This window comes from Amblyomma americanum, chromosome 1, assembly GCF_052857255.1.
Source record: "Amblyomma americanum isolate KBUSLIRL-KWMA chromosome 1, ASM5285725v1, whole genome shotgun sequence".
NCBI lineage: Eukaryota > Metazoa > Arthropoda > Arachnida > Ixodida > Ixodidae > Amblyomma > Amblyomma americanum.
In genome coordinates this window covers 362,858,209-362,873,999 of record NC_135497.1, presented here as the reverse complement: position 1 = coordinate 362,873,999, position 15,791 = coordinate 362,858,209, and the positions used below count along the sequence as shown (strand labels likewise).

The 15,791-nt window shown below is 41.8% G+C and overlaps 1 protein-coding gene across 2 annotated transcripts in view; it reads right to left on the bottom strand.

Annotated features, from left to right (window-relative positions):
* LOC144115618 (sarcosine dehydrogenase, mitochondrial-like) overlaps window positions 1-15,791 on the bottom strand; it is a 104,608-nt gene that overhangs the window by 47,060 nt on the left and 41,757 nt on the right. For both annotated transcript variants that reach the window (XM_077650038.1, XM_077650039.1), the window contains exons 14-16: window positions 13,227-13,337; window positions 9,470-9,617; window positions 4,039-4,132 (exon numbers count right to left, since the gene is read on the bottom strand). In XM_077650038.1, the coding sequence (XP_077506164.1) occupies window positions 4,039-4,132; window positions 9,470-9,617; window positions 13,227-13,337 (353 nt within the window). The remainder of the gene's footprint in view (window positions 1-4,038; window positions 4,133-9,469; window positions 9,618-13,226; window positions 13,338-15,791) is intronic.

Sequence of the window (15,791 nt, the reverse complement as noted above, 5' to 3'; positions counted from 1 at the left end):
GACGTGCCACCACGCACCACCTTTTGCCATTCCTTGCAAGTATGTTTGAAAAGAAAATCGATGTGTAAAAAAGAGGAATTAAGTTATTACACAGTTTTAGCACAGTGTGATTGGAACCATGATCCGCTTCTGGTGGAGGGGGGTGACCCGACTAAGCCTGTGGAGTGGCCAGTGTACACTGCTTAGGGCCATCTGCGTATGCACCGCTGATGCGGTTAATGGTGGGGAAATGCGCCATGCTAAATCTTTGCAAAATGTTATCCTAGGGCTGACGTAATCTCGCAACAACCGGAGTGAATGCGGTGGTGGCACGAAGTGCGAGCTGCCGCTGCACCCAGTCCAGCCATTCCCTAAAGTTTCGATTTTAGCGTTGCATTCGTATATGACTCCGCACGCTTTGAGCATTGTTTTTGCTCAACATGACACCGCCCGCGAGGCGAAGAAGCTACAATGCAAAACTGAAGTTGCGTACTGTTGAATATGCACTGGAAAACTGGAACCATGCAGCAGGGAGACAGCTCGACGCGAGTGAAAAATATTACTATCCGCCTCTTTCTGATATGGCAATGAAGCGAACCCCAAAACTGACGCCCACTGAGAACTTTGCGGTAGAGTGCCGTTTCCCCACTTCAGCCGAGCAAGGAGATGGAAGTCAAGACTGGCGCTGTTTGTGAATGTTTTTGCCATGTGCACTCCCAGCGTGCGCTCCACACCAAGGGATGACCAGAGTAAATCCCTGCATACTGCAGGCCTAACCCGCTTCTATGTTCTCATTACGCAGGGTGATAACGGGTCCGGCCAGCTTGATATGCAGTATGCGGCCCGAGAATTTTGTTAAGTAAATACGAGCATTGGCGTAGGCTTGGCGCAGATTACGCGTATTTTGTCGTAATGTAGCAACATGTAGCAGGCTTTGCCTTTGGTGCAGTTTAGCGCAATTGGCGTAGCAATCCCATCACTGGAACTGGGTTCAGTGATGTCACAGTAATTGGGGCAAGTGCACCTTGACGTCACTCAATGCGAGTGGAAATGCCGAGTGGCTCCTTGGACAGCGTTCAAAGCCATATTAAATAATACTCCACTTAACGCCTGTGACTGAAACTTGCTAGAAGGCATCTACTTACGCTCACGAAAAAAATCACATAGTTTGTTTGTGTTCGAAATTTTGTCTCTGCGCCCATGTAAAGAGGGCCACGGCAAGTAAAATGGATAATTTGGTAAAAATTTTCGATTTCTCAATTTTTTTCCACAAACCTCTGGTCTTAATCTGTCTTGTGATGAAAAACTAAAGCAAAATATGCAGCATAAATTTAGAAACTGACTTCTTTTTATGTGTGGGCGTCGAAAATTGTGAATGAATAGCACTTCTGATGGTCCCAGCGTACTGCGAATTACCCTGGTTTACGACGACCGAGCACTACCATCTCAGTACCACGATGAAGAGGAGACGTCAGAACATTAGAAATTCTGTTGGTTGCAATGCCACATTTCTCTGACCAAAACGAAACAAATGCGAGGCGACAAATGAGGCAAACGCAGGAATAAATTTTAGGGTGATTTTCTCAGCTTTCACCTTTCGTGCAGCTGCTGTGTCTTACTCTTGCGGCATTTTGCAATCAATGAAAGTAGAATGATTGTATTTGTTGCACATGACACCTAAGACATTTAATAGCTCTGATTTGGTTTATGGGGTTTAATGTCCCAAAGCGACTCAGGCTATGAGGGATGTGTAGTGGAGGGCTCCGGATGATTTCGACCACCCGGGGTTCCTTAAAGTGCACTGACATTGCACAGTACACGGGCCCCTAGCATTACACCTCCATTGAAATGCAATTGCGGCTGGGATTGAACCCGCGTCTGTCTGTCAGGTCAGCATTTGAGCACCATAACCACTGAGCCACCACGGCGGCTTGCAATAAAGCTTTAATTTGTCTGTATATACCACTATTAGTTTTTGAAAATTATTTTTTGTAAAAACAGTCATGTAAATAAACATCGTAAATTTTAAATATAATTTTTAACATTACTAGGTGGTTTCAAAAACAAAACTAATATTTATTGTACCCAGCAGACCTTTGAAAACATGCTGAAATCTAGACTTGCGCACTTTCTCCTTAATTATTTAAAGCGCACAGAATTACTTCACGAGGGTGTTCATTGTAATGATTCGTGACTAATGAGGGTGCTAACTGTCATACCAGCTAGTTTAAAACAAAATGAAGTTATGAAATCAGCATAAACAGTTACATAGCTGTAGCAAATTTGGTGGCATATCATGAATAAATAATGAAAGTAGTTTTAATTGTGGTGTCCCCCCTTAACAAAGTCGTCTGTTGGGCTGGTTGGTATACTGAAGATGACGGTGCATGTACAAAAACATAGAAGCAACAATGCTGCAGCTTCTTACTTTGTGCAAAGCTTCTCTCTGGGTGCGTTTTCTTCTGTGGTAACAAAGCACCACAAAAATGCTTCTTAAGAGCCATGTCCGGCAAAAAAAAGACCTTCCCGCTGTTATTCCCCACATTCTTTACAATGACTACTCGTACTACTTCTACAAACTATGCAACTGACATGTCTAGTTGATTACGTGCAGTGGCATTCACCTTTCTCACTTTCTCTACACTAATTTAAGGTCAAGGACTGCCATTGGCACTGTCATCAGCACCAAACTGCTGAGGGGTGCTCATTACCAGAGCCACACTATCATTCAAGCACTCTCTAAAGCCCGTTTTCTGGTTGTATGCGCTAGTGTTTTTAGGTATGTATAGCTGCCCGTTTCCATTTCACATGCAGTTCCTGCTGTTGCAATTCAACAGTTCATAGATTTTAACAGGAACAATGATGCACAATAGGTGCAAAAAACGGCTTGTGCTCCTTCGATAGTGATTAAGCGATGCCATATCATTTACACCTTTACTTTTTTTGCTGTTTCTCCAGGTAGCTGTCAGTAATAATTTTAGCAATGGGCTGTAGGCTGACGATTCAGTTGGCGGTAATTAAATCAGAGCTGCAGTGACCCAATGAAGATTATTTCAAGTGTTGCTTTCTTGTTTCAAAATAGGACTTGTGATTGCAGAAGAAATATAAACTACAGAAGAAAAACACTTTTCCAAAACACTTTTCCAAAAATGAAGCACTTCTATTGGGACAAATCTCAAGCAAGCTTGAGCATGGTTTTTACAATTATGTACTTCTGTCTGAAATTTTTTTGTAGTCTTACTGCACAACACACACATTTAAATCTCAATTGAGAAGAAATGTTTGTGCAACTTGCTCAATGCAATTTCTTGGCCTTTCATTAAAAAATTGGCATATAATCCATAGTTTTTCTATAAAAATTTCTCACTGGAGAGCACCAATTTAATTCTTTATTCAGCTTACAGTAGTCCTCATAGGGCGAGGCAGTGAGGCTGTACGGTACTCAGCAGGTTGTCTGTTCATCTCAGAATCTTCCCATACATTTGGCATCCATCTCAAGCAATCACAACCCATAAAATGTGGCTCACTTACAAAAAATATAATTAGACATATTTGCACAGAATTTCCCACATACCGTTACACAAAGGTAGCTTGCATTTTTTTCACAACAAAGTATTTCAAAAGGGTACCACATATCATTTCAGAAATGAGGGCCCCCAAACACAACCAGGGAAGATTTTAAGAACAGCAACCAAAGTGCCCGCACCACATTTTTTGCTGCAGGTTCAAGAGGGCATGGCAATCTTATTCCCACTGCTTTCCAGACACACATCATGTGCCAAAAGGCACAACAAAAAAATTCTATGAGACATGCCCTTCACGTCAGACTAGTCCTCAACAGATGGCATTCTCATTAGTTGTTATTGGTGGCTAGAATTGCATTCAGGTGCAACTCTGGCAAAGTTTAATCAAAAGAGCCCCCTTCTTTTTACAACCATTGGCAGACTCAATGCAATGGGACTGCTGGGAACATATGGCATAGCATTCCCACTACTGCATTTAAGTCTGTTGTCATGCACAAAACACAAAAACATCATGCAACACGGGCAGTGCCCTTGCCTTATGTCCAGCAAAAGTGATGACTTTGTTAGTTGAAAAGAGGAATGAAGTGTCCGAAAGGTCTGAATCAGTTAGTGATTGCAAGAGTTCACGGCTGAAAGAGAAAGAAAAAAGATATTCTGTGACATCTTGCACTTTTTGTGGATATCATGTGAAGAACATTGTGGAAAAGTCCCTATAACATAGCAATGAAAAGACAAGCCACAAAGTGCCGAAAAACTACGAACATGCCTTTCTGCCCCAGTAGATGGTTTACAAGCTGCCCACTTAGCACACCTGAAAGGGGCAAGTGAGAATGCAGCCTGACCTGAACCCTGCTGAGAGCAAAGCTGGTGCCCTCGTGCAGACAAAACTTCCTATGCATGATCCAGATTAATTCGGGGCATGTAGAAGTACCTTTTTATATTGGTCAGATTAGCTAATTAGTTGAGAATAAAATTATTAAAAATATTTATTCAAGAACCTCAATTTCAATTACAAAGCAAAAAAAAAATCAACATTTAAAAGCACATTACCCTTTGTGCAGTCACTTTGCTATGCTAAACTGAAAGTAAAAAATAACCCTTGCCAAACCACAGAGATGGCTGTCTATCTAGAGCCCATCAAGCAAGCTTCGCCAAGTGGCGCCAAGCTGCGGTGAACTAGCATTTTTCTGTGTCCCAAGCCTCGAAAGGCTGGTGTACTGAGCTCATGATTGAGACATATTGCTGGCTTAGAAAACCCGGCGTTCTTTAACCAAGCGCGCCATGACCGCACAGATGCATCGCAAACACAATGTCGAAAGAAGCAGGAAGCATGGTGCTCTTTTGGACCCATGGAATCACTGTTATCATGATTGTATCCCCCTGTTTCTGCCTTCCGTTCATGCTGTTTGCCCCCATGCCTCTGCTTCTCGAAATGCACTCTTTTTCTTCATGTGGTGAGTGCACTTTCAGTTTATAGCAAGGAGTAGGGTGAACTCACAGAAAGCCTATGGCAGCTGGTTTTTTTTTCTCTCTTTTTTTCGACCTGCTCTCTGACTGAATGAATGTTACACTAAACGTTTTCCGTGGCATCTACTTGTCTGACATCACATAGCCCTCACTTGACTGGGGGCATCTACATTTGGTCATGTGCACGTAACAAGGTACTGGGTTTTCTGTTGCAAACCACGACGCACCAACATTGGAAACCTTCCATAATGCAGCTGCGTCTGTAAAATTTTTAAATACCAACAAACTGCTCATTTCAATGGTACAATGATACCATTTGAAATGGCCACCAATCGAACCAACTCTGAATCTTTTCTGAACACAGTAGCCCTGCAACAGTGACAGGGCGGTGACCTAGGCAAAGGCTGCAGCTTTTAAACTAGGGCAAGAGAATTAACTCGAAGCAGCAAATTAAAATCAGGGGCGACAGTTTGTGAAAGCTTGGCTTCTCCAGTGATGACTTATTGCTATCACTAAATGTAATGGAATAATTAACTGCAAGTGTAGGGCAAAAGATGGCAATGATTTTATTTTAACGGTGCAAATGCAGCTTGGCTAAGGAATACTATGGCTAACATGCTTTTGATCCGCATCAAGTGGGTGAAAGTCCTATTTCTCCAAGCAATTCACCCCATAGAAGCCAAGCACCAGGCCAGGGGAAGTTGTATGACGAGTCTATATCCCACATTCTTTGTGACTGCCCTGCCTATAGCACCGAAAGGCAGTCTCTCTGCCGTGCATTATAAAGCGTCTAGATCCACACCCACTGACAGAAATGAATATTCTCGGCCACTGGCCGCGGCGATCGTCGGCGGTGAAGGCCTCCAAGGCACTGCTCCGCTTCTTGAGAACTTCTGGCCTGCACGATAGGCTGTGACTTTTACGAACGCTGACTTTTCATAGCGATTCTCCTTTCTCTTTCATTTCTTATCCCCTCACCCCTTTCCCCCCGTGCAGGGTAGCAAACCGATTATTCTTCCGGTTAACCTCCCCGCCTTTCCTCCTCCTCCTCCAGGAGAAGTTCTAACCCATTGGAAAAAAGTGGTCGGTACTCAGCATCGCTGGGGATCAAACCCCACACATCCGCATAAGAGGTGGATACTCAAATCACTAGGCCGCAAAATTGCTGCACCAAAATTGGCCAAATCTCGCTTCTGCCGGGCTGCGGGCAAGACCAGAAGCGGAGCTCGTTTGCAGTGCAATTTATGCAAGCACGTGGTCACATTAGCTTTTTATATTAAATAACACGTTTCCTTCTTGAACACAGAAAAAACTTGAATCAAATTCCATGCAATTAAGACACCTGAACCTGATGGTTTCAAATGCAATCTGCATCTTTTAGCAGGTCTACTCTTCCCATATTTTAGAAGGGAGGTAAACAATTTCAATTTGTTACCTAATCAGACATAGTGACATGTTCATACTCTGGCTGTGAACTCAATTCAGACGGTTTAATTTGTACAGAATACACTTGTTTCTTGTGTTCGTTAAAGGGATGCCCCAAACAAAAATTGTGTTGTCAATACTCTAAGCTCAAGTGAAAGCTGGGGCACTTATCAGTCTCTCTTGGAGGGGGAAGTACTACTTATACCGTGATTTTTTTTTACCTTCATTTAAAAAATGGGGATGAATGAAGTTTTCATATACAAAATATTTTGCTAGAAATTGATAGTGTCTGCATTAACTAGCCCAGCTTTCTATTATTTTTTTTCTGTTTGGCATCAGGAGCCCGTGCATTAAACCAGACTAATATGACTCATCACCCCTGTCTGTTGCTGATAAAGCAAGGACACAAAGCATGTTTTCTTTTTTCTTCTCATAGTACCATACACAAGTACAGTACTTTAAATGTGGCTGAACATCCCAACCATATCCTGCTCTCTGCTCCTGCTGTCAGTTGTACTTTGTATACTCAAGCACCAATAAAACTGAGGGGCAATCAATTGGATTGATGCGTGTGAAATGCAAGAGCATTTTTCTTTCACTTGCCAATCCATTCTAATTGTAATTATATTCCGATTACAATCATATTAAAGTCTTGATTCTATTCTATCTCATTCTATTCTTATTCTATTTGTGTTTATGGCTTCTGTTATTAATTTTTGCTGAGCCATTCTTAGTCCTGCGTCTCCCTCCTCTCCCCTACAAGTAGAGAAGGCAGGGGAGAGTAAGGTGGCAGGTGGCAAGAGCGGCAGGTGTAACGACAACGGCAGTCGCCGAGTTTTCGCTCCAACAGGGCTTCTATGCTCTCGCATAAAACACAGTAAAATACATGTGGCTGTCAGCTGAACACTGCCTGCCAGCTAATCTATGGCACAAGAGAGCAATGTGCCCTGATGTAACCAGATGGCATGCAGGGATGCAGACTGGTATGTGCCAACAAAAGGCCAATAAATACTGTCATGCAAAAACAATGCCTGCACCCTTGGTAGACGCGGGTCTTGAAATGGTAAAAAATGAAAAAATTTAGGTTTTTAAACAATGGCATAATCAGATTCAATATACTTAGAGTACCTAGCTTTGAAGTTTCAAGGTCTCATTCAACCTCTAACTACTAATAATTCAATATATTTGACGCCTCCAAAGCACCGAAATGGAGAGTTTGGCACAAAATGCGGCAGCATTTCGTGCCCTTCACTTCCCACAACAGTGCCCCCGATGGCTACCATCTTAGTCTTATTCAAAACCTGGATCCCTTCCCTACATACTGGCATTAATCACTATTGAGAAATCCTCTTACAGCGTTCGCATTTCGCCATTTTCTGAGGCCTCTAAAACTACCTCAGAATAGCTGGCACATGCATTTCAAATGCCATTTTCTCAGCTTCACGTTTTTTGCCAACATGACTAGCCTTACAGAAGTTTTTGTTGTTTTTATAGTGCAATTTCGATTAATATTATGCAATTGAATTCAGAAAGAATTGAACTATGGAGCTATGTTATTTTTTGATGGCTGAGTTGAATATGTAAAATTTTCTTAAAAATGATGTCATGTAATTATATTTGGTAATTATGGTGCCTCGACATAATTGAAACTGTTACTACGATGATATATCTCCATAAATATATAAATAGAATAGCTCTGCATGGCAGGTCTCCGGCTACAGCTCTATTTCAATTGGAACCAAAAAAGATTGATGGAAAATGTCTCAATCAAAATGTCTTAAATGTCTTATGGACCGATAAAAAATTAGCTAATTAGGTTTCAGTTATTTTACCATAATATGAGAACTAAATGAGATACACTAAAGCTAATTATATTTTTGAAAACAAGAGGAAGAAATACATACAGACACCTAATTTCATTACATCTCTAATAAAAAATTTTTCATTTCAAGACCTGCTGTCTTCCTAACGTTAACAATGTCATGGAAATGTAACTTCATTAAATAATTATCTTCTTTGTTCTTATGGTACCCGTTTAAGTATGGCTTAAATTACATGACACACCTTGCATAATGCATAATAAAGGCAAAAAGCAGCTCAGAGTAAATTGGACGGCTTCTGTAAATGGCACTGAAACAGAGCTCAGGTGATGAAAAAGCTAGTGCATGCTCACTTTCCACTAAGACTTACACAGGCTGTTCTCTGTCTCGCAATTAATTAATTTCAAAATACAGCATCTTAGAAGGGCTGGAAGATGACAAAATTAAGTGCATTATTAAAAGACAGTACAAAAAATGGAAGCAAACAACCAAGGGAACAGTAAGATGCTAACAGAAAACGCTAATTCAAGATATGCAGTAAAAATTAGGCAAGCACCACGAACAGGAACCAACTTGCAAATCACAGCGTGAACAACACAAGAAAATGAAGGAAGAAGGAACACTATCTAGCCCAATCATCCACCTTAGTTGAATTGGAATCACCAAATTAAAGATGGCCTACAATGGCTTAATACAGCTTTGCTGCAGATATGGAAAATGCTAGAATTATTTTAGCTATGTCAAAGCGCATATAAAATTGAGGCCAATGCTAAGCTTTTGGAAAAGTTTCCATTCTGAGCAGTATTATGAAACAGGCTATGATTTTGCAAAGTGCAACAAATAAAATAAGGGAGAACATTAAGTGGAATGTGAATTACGTGTCCCAAGTATGATCACATGCAAGTACAGCTTCTATGGGCACTTTCAGTCCTTCCCGCTAGAGCATAGTCATGGCATTTCTGGCCGCATAAAAATCCCAACCTAGATTGCGTGATGGAAAAAAAAAAAAGTGAAACCCCTCTATGCTTACTAAGACGCACAAACAATATCTGGCAGATGTGCATGAGCATGACACATAAATCCAGAAAACCTTCCATGTCACTCTGGAGGACTTGGGGTGACCTCAACTGTTTGTTTTAATAGACAAGACTGAGAAGACTGCTGACAACGCAACTGCACAGCAACAGGGCATCCACCAGTGAACTGTCAGTCACAAGCACAGAGCGGAAAAACGGGCAAAATCTGCATACCCACCTTTTAGGGCCTTGTATACTGAGCATCCCCATCGTTTCAGACTCATCAGCAATGGAAACTTTAAACTTCTGATCTTGTACAACGGTGCGAATGTGAGCAAGGCAATGGTTAGCACTTGCACCAGCAACTGCTACATAAAAACCATCACCTTAAAATGAAAAAAAAAAAAACTCGTCAGTCCAAAATATTACAATGCATACGCTTTCACGTGTTCATAAACATTTGAGAAACATGGGAGCTATAAGTAGCGAGGAGATAAGATTAAAAGAAAAATATGGTCAGCAAACAAAATATTTAACTGCACAAAGGAAGCATTGCCTCCTTCTCGTTACCTTTGTTTTCATGGGGCTGCTACAATAAAAATGTAGTTTCCTATTTCATGACCAACTATTCAATCAGAAGGCAAACACTGCAAAAATGAAATCTATAAACAAAGCTGATTAGTTTCTTTATGGGGTCTAACATCATAAAGTAATTCAGGCTATGAGGGATGCCGTAGTGGAGGGCTCCGGATAGTTTTGACCACATGGAGTCCTTTAACGCACACCGACATGGCATAGCACACAGGCGTCTAGCATTTCACCTCCATCAAAATGCGATTGCCACAGCCGGGATCAAACTCGTGTCTTTCGTGTCAGCAGCCGAGCATCATAACACTGAGCCACTGCGGCGGTGACCCTATCTACAAACAAAAGTAGTGGAAATTATAAGCTAAAATGCAAAAGTGTCTGAATATTCAAAATTTCAAATACAAATCGATACATATGTTTGTTATGCATTTCATACTCAATTTGAGAAACAGATATTCGGCAGCAATTGAATATCGCCGCCTTTAGCAAATCTGACCGTGGCAAAAGCACAATATGGGCACATGGTCTGAACATCGAGTTTAAAGTGTGAGGAAAACAGTACGAAGGCATCCTCTTCACTTTTTTCTCCGTCCTTTATCAAGCGGACCGGTCACATTTGGACTCTGCTAGGCTTGGACGTTATGCAAAATTCCCAAGCGGGCTTTCCTAAATACCACACCTAATGAAAACAAGATGGACGACCACCCGCTTCAACCAACCACTATGCGAAAGAGCTTTTTTTATCCTTCCTTAATATGATATGTATTAACGCCCACATCTAATGGCACTCCTCTTGTCGCCTTCACAGCTTTTCTAGCACAAAAGATATGTTTGAAATAGTAGCAAATCAACCCTTTGTTTAGTTAAAATATCTTGTAATGATAGCATGCACTCATACTCGGAAGCAGGCACAGTCATCTTGCAAAGGCAACATATGCCCCGGAACCATGGCGGTGATGTCTTCCACAGCTGGGAGCAGTTTTGTGGACACCTATGTCCAGGCATAGACACTTCTGTCAAACTATCCGCAAACACAACAGGCAGTATGCTTGCAGATGCTTAGTTCCAACGGATCATACCCATTGGTGCAAGGTACACAATATGAACAGAACGCGTCAGTACTAGCGCTTTTAGCACAACTGCCAGCAGTTGTGAACTACTCGCCAGCAATACTTTCTAGTCCAAATTGTGTTATGTCTGGCATAGTAGGTTCAAAATAACATGCTTCTTCCGCTGTAGAAAGAGATGAACACATGTTAGGACTCTTCAAGATTGTGAAGCTGTAAGAACGGATACATTAACCAGTCCTGAACTGATGCGCGTCAACCATACTTTTAAAAAAAGCTCCGCTGTTTGCAACAGGCAAGACCCCAGTCTAGCAAACTTTCAGTCATCCTAATAGGTGCAGTCTCCAAGCTGGATAAGCACTAGTGAAAACAAGCAAATTCAAGCCACCACAGTATATATAGACAGGTATTCTAAATCAGGTTGCCGAACCAATGACAGCCAAAATTTTCCCCTTTAATATCAGATATTCTTCTGCAACAATGACCCTGCGTAAATTTATTAGTCGTTCACTGTAGCTGCTCATGCTAAAATCAATTATGTGCTTAAAAAAATGTCAGCGGTGGAGAGATAATTACCCGAGGTAGTGCAGCAATTGCAATGCTACCATATTGAAAGGGAACAACTGTAACCTAGTGGCACTCATAACAAAGGCATCTGGCAGTTTCCTTTACTTTTCTGGAATGCACAATGCTTTTTTTTTTTTACAATTACTTAACATACTTAACAGAGCGTAGTCCGCATGACAATGAGGTGCCCAGCAGCATATTGACCGAACATCTCAAGCCCAGTTCAGTTGACAGCAGCCTACACTTATCAGCGAACACCAGTTTCACTCAAGCTTTGCAAATTTGCATCACCGCTTGACCCAATCATTAATGGCCTTGCTTGACACGGTCCACACTCAATGATCATTGAGTAACTTTGATTTTACCTAACTTTGGCTGTCTATCAAAGCATATGCGTGGTATGGATTGAGGGGTTTATCAACCCAACAATCTGCGAGGGTTCTGGGACACACCATTATGGAGAGCTTCAGATTAATTCCGACCACCTGAGGATGCACTGAAATGCAACCAATGCAACCAGGACTCCATCAAACAACCTCAGGCTCAGAAGATGAATGTCATAGCCATTAACCCACCATGGCACGCTGTTAACATTGTATGACTCTGACATGACTAATGCTTCCTGCAAGCTACCCGGACACAAAAAAATTTCAAGGAGTGGGCAATCACAAGGAGTAGGCAAGGAATAGCATGCCTTTTCTGTGGGTTACACCTTTTACCTGCAATTCGATAAGTGCACCATCCTACATCACCTTCCATTCATAGAGTTCAGAAACTCAGTACTATGACTAGTATATTTCCATTTTAAGACCCCCCCCCACATCATAAATAAAGTGAGTCCAATGAGGAGGACCACCACACGTACAAGAAACAAGGCACTGCTGTCAAAAGGACCAACAGGCATGTTACTGTCAGATTCCTAGTGCCTCACCATAAATCAACTAGCAGGCTAGTAACTAACCAGTAGCTAGAATTATCAGACATCAGATTGTTGGTATTCCACCATAAACCAATCTGGACAGAACTGTGACACCCCTTGAGCTGCAGTTGTCAGGTTCATCAATCAACCTTGTGCCGTAAATGCTTTTATCACCCCTATTAATGAGGTTGAACGTCTGATGGAAACCTACACTAAATGGTGATTGACCAGCCATACTGACCATTCGGAGCTTGAAGAGAGCACACGCACTGACCTTGCCAGCCAGACCAAAACTCATGATGTAGAAGATGACAATGAGAAAGAAACTCCAGGTATCAGGCAATGCTAGACACTGTCAAGCTTACAAACTCCCATGTTGAACATAGCTAACCTGCACATCGTTCAATGACGTCATATATCTTGCATGACACATCTAATATAACTCTACATCAAACTAACCAAGCTTGAAGGGCAGAAGCTTCACTGGGATTTCATTAAACTGATAGAATTTTGAAACCAGCTAGAGTCCAACACATAACAGAACCGGTCACTGGCAGAGGCTTACAAGCTGAAGTACCTTCACAACTGCTGCATCGGTAAAGACAAATCACTCATCAGCAGTTCACCAATGAATAACAACACCTGCCACATGGCAATCAAGCTCCTGAAAGAATACACACAATGCCGTTCAACTTAGAGAATTTAAATGAAATGGCACCATTAAACAACTGCATTCTTTGTGCCACCTTTAGGCAGCCCAAAATTTTATACAGTTTGAGGCGTTTGTGCTCAGCCCATCCTCACTATATATGAGCCTACAGAATGCTCACATTCACAGCGGCCATATCACTTACCATCAAATTTGGGGTCACAAGGGGAGCCTGCTCCAGGGGAAATGACACTCACTGTAAGGTCAGCTTCTACCATGCCTCTGGAATTCAGCATGCAGGTGTATGTGGTGGAATCTGTCAAAGATCGCCCAAATAAACCAACTTAATCTACTGCGTGCCATCACAGTCAATGATCCAATAGTAATGCTAAACAGCTATAGTGAGTGTGCAAAGCAATTTCCGTAATTACAGGCGACATGAGGATAATTTTATGCGCATAAATTTTTCAGTATACAGACCTTAAAGATGTTAGCATCGGTATTCAAGTATGTGGCTAGTGCACAGCTAACACAAGCTACAACAACCTATAAAACAGGCATGCACAGATGGCCAGTCGGGACTAGACCTCAGACCCACCAATAATGCCAGCGTCTTTCACTAGAGTGTGCCACCAACATTAAAGGCCAAGTGCTCGAGCATTTTTGCTAACAACTGCGAGATCCGTACAGTGAAAGGCCATTGAGTGCATGCCCAGCTCATATTATTGCTCAAGTACAATTCACAACATTAGCTGCTTGAAAACTGCTTGACACCATGCATTTCATGCAAAATGTGACATAATCAGAATGCGAACTTTTGAGGTAGCCTACTCACGTGCAACAAGTCTGAAAGAAAGAAAGGTAGAAGAGGAGAGGAGTTAAACATACACTTGCTATTTGAAGTCTAAATCTTTGAACTCCATCAACTCTAGGACATGTATGCACTTTCTTTCAATGAGACCTGATCTGCATACAAGCATACATACATTTGCATAGCATACATTTGCATACAAGCAGCAGCAGCAGTAGCAAAAAAAAAAAAAAAAACAGATAAGCTAACAGGAAGTTTGTCGGCTATTTTTCCCATGAATTTTTTTTTATGTATCTGGCCAAATCAGCCATACATGGTACATATCCTCTAGTGATCCTTATAGCCGTTTAAATCTCAGTGGTGCCACTTCTGACTGTAACATCAAATAAAATGTACCAAGTACAGGCCACTGACCAATTTTACTCATTTTCAGACCACTGTGAAAAATTTTATTGTAATTGGATACAACTCAAGAACGCAGCGGCGAATGCCCCTCAAAGAAGACCCTCCAGGCAATGATGTTGACCGGTTCATATGGCGTCGGGGTCGATCCCCTAGCGTGCAATCACCGGTGAATAGCAGGTGCCTCTGAGAAATAGGATTAACCATGATGTCATGACGATCAACTGATGCTAACGGCTGGAGGGCTTCCTTTGAGGGGTATTTGCCACTTCGTTCTTGACTCGTACCCGACTATAGACCTTTAAATTCCAATCTTCAACACTGCACACTGTTCGTCCTGTCCACTCAAGTGCTACTTCAACAACTAGTTAAAGTCTGTAAAATAATAAGAATGTCACTGCTAAAGGCAGTAAATGACTAAAAGAAACAATCCCTAAATCCATTAAGCAGCAGAGAGATCTGTCAACAAGAGAATTTTTGTGAACTTTTGGGAAATAAAGGCCAGAGGAAGCTTATGCTTTGCTTCAACGCGAAGTGATCTTCCTTTACTTGAAACCAATACTTCACAGATAAGCTTCAACAATAAAAACATCTAGCTAGAAACATTCACTTGAAAAAATTTTTACTCTTATAACAGATAATGCAGTGATGCTAAGAAATAAGGCACACGAGTGAATGTTGCATAACTTTTACAACCAAGAAAAATAAAATATTGAGTATGTCAGAGCGAAAGGCGTACAGAGACCAAACAGGACACTTGTATGGAGTGAAGCAAAGTGCATTCCCTCCCACCTGTTATGCAAGTTTCTCCTCAGCGGCATGCACCAGCACACAAAATACTACACCACCCCTGCACCATTACTCTACACTTTTGGAAAGCTATTCTGCAAACTGTAACCAAAAAATATGATAACGAAAAATTTGTTGACTGTTTTACAGCTGCATTTGTTGCATGGCAATTGCTCCTTAAGACAAATATACTCCTCTTTCTTCACACTGCTTTATGAACTAATTACCACATAGTACGATGCATAGCATAATGTAGGTACACTCGGGGACATTTTTTGGCAATGCAGCAGAGGCGAGGCAGAGAAGGGCAGGAGAGAGGCCTTTGTCACTGCGCCATGGGGATAGGGCTCCTCAGCCCTAGCGGCCCCGCACAGTCTTTCTACCTCTCCCACTTTCACCCCTCCCTGCCCCTAGACCAAACAACGAAATCCCCCGCCACGGCATGGGAAAAAGGCTGGTTTCTCTCCTTTCCTGTCTAGCCTTTACTGCACTGCCATAAAATGTCCCCGAGTATAGTGATGCTTCACAGAACAAAATTCACATGCAACATGTTTCGGAGATAATTGCAGGAAAATGCTATTGACGCGACCAAGTGCCTTTAAAGGACACTGCCCATTTCAGTTATGTCTCAAAATTTCAACTAGATAAGGTGAGTAAGTAGATGAGGTAGTTACGATCATCTCTGAAAAATATTAAAGCCATGTGTCATACAAGTGACCATTCATGCCCCCTTGTAACATAGTCAATCTCCCTGTCTCCATCTTTTTT